Here is an 11,799-nt window from a genome sequence, read left to right on the forward strand (position 1 = left end):
CGGTAGTTCTAGGTGTGGCTCATTTCGAGCTTGTTTAATAGAACATACATATACATGATGTGTCCTTTTCGATCATTCACATTTTCAACTCTTGAGCCATCGAGTTGACTCGTTTGTAGTCCTAATTGGAAATTTGGCTCGATAAACAAATTTTGAGCCATCGACTTCACCCAATTCATTTGTAGTCCTAATTGGAAACTTATTTATGGTGGTTGCTAAATGCCCCAGTTTGTCGATTATTGAAGTAAGCTTCAAAGAAGAGCGACAACAGTTTGGAGTAGGGGCGTGCAAACCGGGTTCTTTCCGGAACAGGTTTCGGGTTTGGTCAACAAGGTTAAGAACCGGGTCGGGTAGGAACCGGTTCCGGGTATGGTCGGGTTTGTGACCGGGTTTTGATCAGTTTTGTCGGGTTTCTGCAGATTTGTGTTGTGTCTGATTCAGTTCTGGGAACGGTTTCTCTGAGAAACTGAACCAAGTTTGTATCTGTGGGTCGGGTCTGAAACCGGGTTTGATGTCCACCTCTAGTTTGGAGCACTTACAAGAGATTTGCATTTTAGTAGCACAATTAGTTGCATAATGATCTATTAAATGGATAAAAATCTAACCAATTAGCTATTAGAAAGGTCCTCTAAACAATTTACTTGTTTTACAAAATTTTCATAAAATGTTTTAAAAAAAATACAAATATACTAAACAAAACAAAAGCAACTGAAGTTTGAAACACCCAAAAGGTGCTTATTTGCAATCAATATATGAGCTAAAAATCACTAGACAATAAAGAATCAGATACAATAATCTCTTATGCTGGCTTACTTTGCAGCAACAGGAGCAGTGCCACCGGTAGTCGGCCTAAAAGAATAACAAAATAAAACAGTTAAATAAAACAAATTCGGTTTTTCAGTTCTAATGCTAGAGTATATGATTTAGAAGAAACTTACAGCCCGACGTAAACTTTGAAAGAATCATAGATACCCCATTGTACTCCTGTAAGACTTCCAATCATGATTATGCGAAGAGGCAGCCCACGTGTGAAGAGACCCCATAAGCCGAGTTTCTTGACAGCCTGCAGAACGAGTTATAAGTCAAAATGGTCAAAACCGTAACCTTAATATTTGATCAACGGTTTAAAATTTAGGATCTAGGATTTATACTTACGTCTCCAACAGTAGCACCCTCGGCATTGTTGAGGAAAGAAACCAAATTATCAGCCGGGTGAGAAACAACTGCACATAATATACCGGCCAAATAACCGCCAGCGAAGCTCACTCCAAGTTGGAAACCTGGACTGCATTGTTCTTTTGGTGTGGGGATGGCATGCTTGTACATCATCTCAACAATTGTCTCAAAAGATGCAAACTTCATCATTGTATCTGCACAACAAAGTGTTTTAAAATTAATAAAAAAATGTCACTCAAATAATAAATTAATTAGTTAATTAATTTATGAGCAGGTTCGTTACAAAATACTAAATTATTGCATGAACATAGAGAACAAACCTAACTCGTTTAAATTTTATCAATAGTTCATAATTTTAAAAGTTTTACTTAATATAACTACGTATGTTATGAATATAAAAAGTTAAAAACCATTAAATTGATTTACATGTTTTGATGTTTAAACGTTTACAGTGCACATATGTAGGTTATGTATAGGTAATACAACTTACATATGATTTGCAGATGTGTAGGTTCTATAAATAAAAAAAAATTGTTCATATATATTTTTTGTATATTAAGAGACAAATAAACATTGCATTTTAATCATTTTCTTATTTTTGAATAACAATATCTACAACTATATTATGATGCAAAGGATAATAACTATTAATAAACTACTATTAATTATAAACTCACATGGAATTTGTCTTCCCCATAGAGGAACCAACCCCTTGAATAGCCTGTCAAATATATAGAAAAATATTATTAAAAAAACATAATCCTCAACTTTTTATGCAAATTTACTTAGGTGGAAACAAATATGCTACTTAAACTTTACAAATTAATTATTAATTAATGAAGTGATCAATGATCATACCCTGTAGCACCCTCATTCCTGATAATCTTTGGAAGGCCATCAGATAAACCTCTAGCATATCCCGGTTGCGTTTGAACACGAATTTTAACCGCCTCAAACGGGCATAGAGCAACATCCGCTATTATTTCTGCTGACGCAGAACCAGCAAGGTAAATCAATGTTTTGTACTTGGTTGCATACTCGGGCCCAGCGATGTCCGAGTATGTTTTCTTGAAGTACTCGTAAAACCCGTATTTGGAAGCACCCTGTAGACTATAGCCTAGCAAAGTTGGTGCCCAGCCCTTGTAAAATCCTTTGATACCTTGCTCTTTGAGCAATACTCCAAATCCAGAAGAAATGTTCTTGTACTTTGCAGGGTCAATCTGAATAATTAAACAAATAGGATACGTCAACGGAAGCAAAATAAATGAAGGGAATACAGTATGCCCAGGGGTGTGAAATTTTGATATGACATAACTGGTCTGAATGGGTTTCAGGTCAGCTTGGGTTGAACGCATGGACATGTTTAGTTAAACAGGTCATGTCAACGGCTTGTTTAACCTCTTTATTTATTTATCTAGTTTTTTTCAAATGTTTTTTTATGCAATAACTTAAACTATTGGGATTTATTTTTTATGCCAAAATAAAACAATAAGATGACATAGTTAAACATAGCTGCCTCAAGAGAGTAAAAACATATGTAAATTAGAATTTTAAAGTATTAATATATAAAAAAATATATATATTATTTTTGGGTTAAGCAGGTTATGTTCGGATTCATGTGCATAACACGATTTCTAGGTTCATATAAAACTTTCAAGTTTGAGCCGCGATTTTTCCGATCAACTGACGAACACGACACATTTAGCAACTCTATGAATCTATGAATGCCTAGACCATTACATGAACACCATTTCTATATAGGTTCCATATTTGTAAGGTGGAGTCAAATTTTGTAAAAACTAAAATTTTGAGTGCATAATAATAATAAATTGTTTACTAAAATAAACATGTAATTAGTCAAATTAAAAGGTTTTTATGTAAACAAAAAAAATAAAGTTAGAATTAAGCAAAAACGTTGAATCTAAAATTCGGACTCCAAATAAGTTATTCAGATATATATGTGAAACAACTCGTCTATGGCATTTGTCAGATGATTTGGCCCATTGAGAGCCCTTCATTTCATTCATGACTTATCAGTCACATAATTCCAAGCATAACCCAAGTTATACCCTTTTTAAAGTTGGATCATTTTCTAACATGTTCACGTATTTGACGATATCTAACATAAAAAGAAATCAATAAATCACCTGCATATTACATTTGACAACATCCAATGGAGTTATGGCCGTATGAGTAATGCCACACGCCAAAGTACCACCCGCGGTACACGCTGCATAATAAGCCGGCGAGAACATCTTAATACCACTAGGCTCGCTTGGAGCCTGCACCACAACACCTCTCCCCGCACCACCCGATGGCACACGAGCCAAACCATCACTCGAGGACCGTTGATTCGCCACCACCTGATCAAACTCAAACCCGTTCTTCAACGAGTACAGAAAGCTTGGAATCAACGACCGCCTTGAATCTTCCATTAATTCTTTAGCAAATGTTCTTTAATTATCTTCAAGTTTGATCAACTTTGGTGAATAATAATAATTTGGATAGTGTTAATAATGTTCGAATGTGACTTGTTATGTGGACTTTGAAAAGTTGTTATACATATAGATTTTTATAGTTAACTTTTGCCCCTGGACTTGCATTAAATTACAAGGGTGATGTAACTTAAATGAGTAGCTATAAGGGTAATATCGTAATTGACCACAAAGATTTTTGGAATAAAAGGGTAGCCGAAGGCGAAGAAACAACGTAATTGCAACCTTGACCTCCCCCTGTTGGACCGGAATATGTGTCACATATAATATTATGTTAAAATTAGTATAGGTTTTAATATTGTATATTTATTGCTAAAAATACCCTTAAAATGTTTTTAACCGCATTTATAGAACCACCCCTGAAGAGGTAGGTCCCAGTAGAGGTGGTTAGGACCCGCAAGACTCCCTTAAAAGGATACGTCTGCGCAGTTGAACACGCAAGACTCCTTAAACGGACGTCTGCGTAGTTGAACACGCAGACTTCACCATAGGGACGTCTGCGCCGCGACCTACCAAACCCGCAGGACCCACCACGCTCAGAGTTGTGACGACCTCACATGCGGTACGCAAGCTGGTCCTGCAGGAAATGCCTCCCTATGGTTTCCAAGTAACCCGCCTGTTCCCGCAGGCGTGGGTACCCGCCATTAGGGACTGGCCACCCGCGCAGCATGGCTACACGCATAAGGCTTAACACTCATAATAATTCAGTAGTCACCTGAAGAAGGAATGAGCAAAGTCGGGAACATTCCCGCATAAAGGCGGGAGGGGGAAAACTCCCGCCTAAATGAGCCAGTCCGTATAATAATGGAGGATCTTTTGTGTGATACCTGACGAGGTATGGACAAAAGATCTGACCAAGGATACGACAGCTCACTGAAAGCAGCATGGCAGACAACACGCCACGGCACTGTGACCAATAGCCGCCGCCTGCTCACCAACTCCTGCCATACCACGTGCCTAGCCTGTAGTTGGTGGAAAAGGAAAAGTGAACAGCACGCCTGGTCACTGTCAGCCGCTACCTATCCACCAATTACCAGCAGAGCACGTGCGTAGGCCACAGTTGGCAGAGTACTAGGCCGGCTAAACCTCCTTGGAAACCCACCTTCGGCTATAAAAGACATCAAATGGTATTATCATTTCATCATCTTATATCATCTAATATCTTGTATAATTTACCTGATAACTGCTCTAGTATTAATAATATACTTTTATATTCAAAGAGTAATATAGACTGATTCTCACGCCGGAGGGTGGTCACAAGGAGGAACCCCCCCCCCCCTTTCTTAGTGACGAGCTCACGGTGTCTGTTTTGCAGGTTATCGGAAGAACCATCTTGCCGGAATTAACCCCTCGTGGGAAACGTCTATCTAACCCTCAGGTTACTTGTATTCTGACCGGGTTCGACTGGTGTTTCTTCATTGGCGCCATCCGTGCATAAAGCTAGAACTTTATTTTTCTCCAGTTATTTCAAAATTTCTGGAAAGATGGTTAAGGATATTCCGGTCCCAAAACCGAGTAACCAAGAGACTCCGGTAGTTACGACCCCAGCTATAAGGGGGAATACCGAGTACACAAACTTTACGAACACTACCCCAGCTACCCAAGCCGGGGCAAGTGAAGTAAATAATCAGACACTGGGATTCACCGATACCCAGTTAGAAAATCAACAGACGAGGCTCCCCTGCCAAACACTCGATGAGGTTAAAGCGTGGGCCGAAGCACGTCAAAGAGAGTTCCAAGCTGAGTTGGATGAACGTTTACGTTCACTCCAACAAGTGGAAGAATTCGAATACGACGATGATTCGGAGGAATCCGAGGAAGACGCGAACCCTCGCCATAGGGCGAAAGGGAAGCGTAAAGAAACGGATTCCCAACCGAGAAGGCGTTTTGGAGAAGCATTCAATCCAATAAACGTGGGCAACAGCCCACGGGACTTCTCCAGAACATTCACGCCAACTGCGGCAAGGGCGGGAACGTCCAAATTCGCAAGGGACATTGCGGAAGCAATCGCCCCAAGAAGTGCCAAACAAATGTCCAACATAGGCACGTACGATGGTATTTCTGACCCTGACGATCACTTGAATAGATTCATCGCGGGGGCGACCGTCAGTAACTGGACGGAACCCACGTGGTGTTATATGTTCCAAATGACGCTGGTCGGGGCAGCTAGAGCGTGGTTCGACCGTCTGCCGGTCCACCACATCTACGACTGGGCAGACTTCCAACAGAAGTTCAGCCAACACTTTAGTCAGCAAAGAAAGTACACTGAGGAGCAGTGGACAATCCTCAAGTGCGTCCGAGAGGAGGAAGAATCTTTGCCTGACTTCATCACTCGCTTCAACTCGAAGAAGCTAAGCCTGGGCAACGTTAGCGAAGATCTCGTTCGCGCCGCTTTCATCCAGGGCGCAAACGACCCGGAACTCATCCGCACCCTAACGGGCAAAGATGGCATGCCATCCACATGGGATGCCATCATGACCGCAGCTAAACGCTTTGCGGAAACTGAGAGGCAACTGGGCAGAGATCTTCCGCAGAGCACGAACCTCTACACCCAGAAGACGAGGGAAAACAATGTCCTTACCGCCCGATTGAACAAAAAACGGAAGCTGGGCATTTGGCAGTCAAGGGTAAACTTTGACACCCCGTCCGGCTTCCAACATCGGTTGGGCGAAAGAGATAACGTGAAACCGGAGAAGAACTCCAGGTGGACGCCACTCACAAAGAGTGTGTCCGAGATATTCGCCACGGAGGAGCTACCGTGGCCGAAGGCTCCATACATCCGACATCGCCACAATGCTGACCGGAGAAAGTATTGTGATTTTCACAAAATCAAAGGTCACAACACGGAAGAATGCCTAGACGTAAAGAACTTGGTCGAAGCATTTGTCAAGGATGGGACACTCGCGCACCTTGTGGCGAAGTGAGATGTAGAAGAACTCCCGCTTCCACGATCGGAGACTGCGCTCGGTCACGCAAATCTTCAAACCCTTAATACGGGTTGTCAGGGTGTACCACCCCTGGATGCACCTCCAAGTATAGAAGGTCATCAGGCGGTCCACATAGGGCTCAATACCCAGAATCCGGCACACCCACTCGAAGTGCCGGATCTTGGCAATCGCCATCGGATGCACCTCGGTCAGGTGCACACCGTGCCTCTCCAGGACACGGTACACAAACTTTGTCAATGGGAACCTAAGGTTCCCATAAACAAAGAATGCAGCATATACCCCGATCTTGCCGCTGGGGGCATCGTACACAGTCTGGTGGGGTTCAGGAAACTCAGGCTCAAGAGACTCAAGCATGAATTTCTTGACGACGTACTGGTACTGATCGACAGGTAGAGCACACTGGCACTCGCCAGCAGTACTCCTATCGTCGGCTACAGCTTCAGCATCATAGGAAGACATATTGCAGAGGAAGAAGAAACGATTTCGGAGGAATGCTCAACTGAATAAGGGAGTATTCACCAGAAATCGCCTTAGAGATGAAAGAGAAGAAGTGAAGATGTGAATTACAAAGGACCCTCTTCCCCTTTATATAGTGATCGCAATTAATGCGGTGAATTTAATGCGAAGGAGAGAGAAATTGAAGGTGCAATGAAACCGTGACATGTGGCACCGGGCAAGCTGGCAACAGCTGTTGACAGGACGAGTGCCATTAATTTTGCGGCCACGCGCCCGAAAAATCGCGCCCACGCGCCGTAAAAAGCGTCTGGAATGACCATATAATGTCACGTCGCCATAACTTCCTGCACGTCCTGACACAGTCAGAAGAAACTGTCGCACGACGACTGTTCTTATCCTTTCACCAACTCTTCAAATTTCAAAGATTCAAAAAGATTTGAAAAGTAAGCGGGAAAAAACCCCTTACCCTGGCTATCCAGTTGACCGTAAGTCGGGTGCGGGTACAGTGTTAAGGCAAAACCCTTCACATACCTAGCACCCGCAGGGAACAGAGGCCAAGAATACCCAATTATGAAGCCGGGTGCGGGTACAGTGTTAAGGCAAAACCCTTAACATACCTAGCACCCGCAGGGCACGGAAACCGGAAAAACCCAACTATGAAGCCGGGTGCGGGTACAGTGTTAAGGCAAAACCCTTCACATACCTAGCACCCGTAGGGCACGGAAACCGGAAAAACGCAACTATGAAGTCGGGTGCGGGTACAGTGTAAAGGCAAAACCCTTCACATACCTAGCACCCGCAGGGAAGTGAAGCCGAGAATATCTTGGCATTCCACCCAACTACAAAACGGGCACAGGTACAGTGTAAAGGCAAAACCCTTCACATACCTAACACCCGTAAAAAGTCATACCTCGGCACCCAATTGTAAGTCGGGCGCGGGTACAGTGTTAAGGCAAAACCCTTCACATACCTAGCGCCCGCAGGGGATTAAACGCCAGGAACACCTCGGCAACCATAAGTCAGGTGCGGGTACAGTGTTAAGGCAAAACCCTTCACGCACCTAGCCCTGCAGGGATTTAATGCCAGGGATACCTTGGGAGTAAAGTAACATACCGAGCACTCCATGGGAATTGAAACCAAGAAGGATCTTCTGGGCTATGCTTGCAGAAACGGGATTAACATCCCCGCATAGCGGGAACGTCAAGAACTAGATTGTTTGAAACTTCAGGATGGAATTGGTGGTTATAACATGATTGATAACTATGTTCAAAACCACCAAGAACTCATGGAGAATCTACACAAAAGGTTCTAAACGCTCCTGACTTGCGGGGAGGTTACAGACCTATCCGCATCATCCTAGAGATCAAGCAGAACATTGGGAAATTCTGCGTGACATTGGGAAACCCGTGGGTAAGACTTCCCGCGGAAAACCCATAAAACTAAACCCTTTTCAAAAACCCCTTGCTTAAGTCCAAAAGTTCACCTCACTTTATTAAACATTCATGAGAAGAACATTGGACTGGGGGGACTTGAAGAGGTAGGTCCCAGTAGAGGTGGTTAGGACCCGCAAGACTCCCTTAAAAGGAGACGTCGGCGCAGTTGAACACGCAAGACTCCTTAAACGGACGTCTGCGTAGTTGAACACGCAGACTTCACCATAGGGACGTCTGCGCCGCGACCTACCAAACCCGCAGGACCCACCACGCTCAGAGTTGTGACGACCTCACATGCGGTACGCAAGCTGGTCCTGCAGGAAATGCCTCCCTATGGTTTCCAAGTAACCCGCCTGTTCCCGCAGGCGTGGGTACCCGCCATTAGGGACTGGCCACCCGCGCAGCATGGCTACACGCATAAGGCTTAACACTCATAATAATTCAGTAGTCACCTGAAGAAGGAATGAGCAAAGTCGGGAACATTCCCGCATAAAGGCGGGAGGGGGAAAACTCCCGCCTAAATGAGCCAGTCCGTATAATAATGGAGGATCTTTTGTGTGATACCTGACGAGGTATGGACAAAAGATCTGACCAAGGATACGACAGCTCACTGACAGCAGCATGGCAGACAACACGCCACAGCACTGTGACCAATAGCCGCCGCCTGCTCACCAACTCCTGCCATACCACGTGCCTAGCCTGTAGTTGGTGGAAAAGGAAAAGTGAACAGCACGCCTGGTCACTGTCAGCCGCTACCTATCCACCAATTACCAGCAGAGCACGTGCGTAGGCCACAGTTGGCAGAGTACTAGGCCGGCTAAACCTCCTTGGAAACCCACCTTCGGCTATAAAAGACATCAAATGGTATTATCATTTCATCATCTTATATCATCTAATGTCTTGTATAATTTACCTGATAACTGCTCTAGTATTAATAATATACTTTTATATTCAAAGAGTAATATAGACTGATTCTCACGCCGGAGGGTGGTCACAAGGAGGAACCCCCCCCCCCCTTTCTTAGTGACGAGCTCACGGTGTCTGTTTTGCAGGTTATCGGAAGAACCATCTTGCCGGAATTAACCCCTCGTGGGAAACGTCTATCTAACCCTCAGGTTACTTGTAATCTGACCGGGTTCGACTAGTGTTTCTTCAACCCCAATACTCGGGTAGGCCTTCCTGAAACAGGCTGTCAACCGTTAATGCTGATTTTGGCGCTCCATGCCTGACTAAGCCTGTAAATGAACCAACGTTCGGCGAACTGTTCATGGACTGTTCGGTGGGAAGTTCGTTTGTTTAATAAAAGAACAAACATAAACAAAAAGTTTGTGTCTGTTTAATTAAAAACGAATGAATATGAACACATGTTTCGTTCGTTCATTTATGTTCGTGAACTTTCGAATATGTTCGTTTATTTTTGTTTATATATGTTCGTTTATCTTTCTTTGTGTTCATTTAAGTGCGCTCATTTATGTTTGTTTGTGTTCATTTAAGTATGTTCATATATGTTCAGTTATGTTTGTTTACATTTGTTCAATTATGTTCATTTATGTTCGTGAATTGTTCGTTTAGATTTTAAATAAACGAACATGACCACCAAGTAATTATTCGATAAATGTTCGTGTTCTTGTAGTAAACAGATTTCTTTTTTCTTAACAATTGTCATAAAAAGGATCTAAATTTTATTTTGATTTATGCCTCCACATTCGTTGAGCCAACCCTGGTAATATCACATGAATCTTGTTAAGTTGAATTTTATTTTGGTTTTGAACACCATCAGAACTTTCTAAATTGGTCAACAAGCATAAGAAAACTGACCAACTGGAAGAAAGAAAAATAAAATTTAAAAGTAACACGTTTTTAGGCTTCAGTCAAAATAGGAAACTTCAAACAAATTGACTTTTTTAATTAGTTTTTTATGTATGGGCTTGTAAAGTTTGATGATTTTGTAAGGTTTATTGAAAATGGGCTTTTAGAAGCCCAAAAAAGAGTACCGAACTACCAACTTGGGTTGTGATTGGAGGTGGGGAAAAAACCAGATTAGGAACCCAACCAGTCAACCCAATTTTAAAACTGGTTTGAAAATACACGGTTCCGACCCGAACCAAACCCTAGGGTTGTAACCCTATACCTCAAAACCGGTTAAAACCCGCTCCTTTCTCCAAGTAAACTGGTTCATCAAAAATCGGGTTTAACTTTCTTTGATCCAACCTATCCGGTTTCAAGTCAAGCTGATTTAGGGCAAAAACACGATTTGAGCACCTCATATGTGACTTTGTGAACTACAGTCAAGATGCTAATTTTCCGTCATTGTTATCAAAATCATGACTCAAGCTAGATATGCATCAATTATTCAACTGAACTACAATCAAAGGTTATGTGGGGAAACATGGATTTGTGTTACAAAAGTGGTCTAAGTGAACTCGCTATAGATCACTTCACGTGGACAATAACTTCCTATCAATGAAGAGTTATTATCGATAGAGTTATTCTCAACAATGAAGAGTTGTAACAATGTAGCAATCCTATACTAAAACAAATGATAAAAAGATATAAAGTATTTGATTTATGATTTAAGTTTAGAAATGAATATATAAACACATTAAAAAAAAGTAATGGATTTACATTTAAATGAAATCATTCAAAACGAAGACAGATTGTTTTTTAGCCTTTAATCGTCTATAAATTTATATTATTTACGATGCTATACTTCATAGCACCGGCGAAGCTTAATTAGGGCCGCCCCCCCCCCCCCCCCCGGTTTTTTCGCGTAGTAGTGTAAATTTACCCGTTTTCGTCAGAAATTTTTTATGCGTAGTGTAAATTTAGGCGTTTTCGGCCGAAAATTTAAATCTGCCCCCCCCCCCCCCCGGTGTCTTAGTCCAAGCTTCGCCACTGCTTCATAGTGTTTGAAACTACCTTTAATATCCAATATTTTTGAGACTGGAGTCATATACTTTTAACATTATTAGAAGGTGCATAATTTTATTGTTGATTTCCAACACATTTTTTGGGAACTCCCTCCCTCGTGTAAAATATTGTTTGCACTGAAGTCTAAAAGTTTCAAAATGTATTTGCAAAAGAAGCAATGAATGTTGGTAGATTCATATCTACATCCAAATTCACGAGGTTACAAGAGGAATAATAACTACATACGTACAGGAATATTGTCTCTCATTTATTACTTAATACTTTTTTGCTTATAATTTTTAAACATAAATTATACTTGTCATTTTTTTTGTTAATTGGAAATTCAAACATCAGAATTAAAACACGGTTTCGTTGTTTGGA

General features: G+C 41.9%; 1 protein-coding gene across 1 annotated transcript; it reads right to left on the reverse strand.

Moving 5' to 3' along the window:
* Positions 1 to 636: 636 nt before the first annotated feature.
* On the reverse strand, positions 637 to 3,647 carry LOC143531189 (mitochondrial phosphate carrier protein 3, mitochondrial-like). Its single transcript, XM_077026536.1, has 6 exons — positions 3,324 to 3,647; positions 2,035 to 2,396; positions 1,854 to 1,897; positions 1,156 to 1,370; positions 939 to 1,063; positions 637 to 849 (listed from the first exon to the last, which is right to left on the reverse strand). The coding sequence occupies exons 1-6, from the start codon at positions 3,609 to 3,611 to the stop codon at positions 810 to 812; spliced, it is 1,074 nt and encodes a 357-aa protein (XP_076882651.1). The 5' UTR covers positions 3,612 to 3,647; the 3' UTR covers positions 637 to 809.
* Between the last annotated feature and the right edge of the window lie 8,152 nt (positions 3,648 to 11,799).

This window comes from Bidens hawaiensis, unplaced genomic scaffold (assembly GCF_021521415.1).
Source record: "Bidens hawaiensis isolate Kalapana, Puna unplaced genomic scaffold, B.hawaiensis_p1.1 tig00009086_1, whole genome shotgun sequence".
In the NCBI taxonomy this organism is placed as follows: Eukaryota; Viridiplantae; Streptophyta; class Magnoliopsida; order Asterales; family Asteraceae; genus Bidens; species Bidens hawaiensis.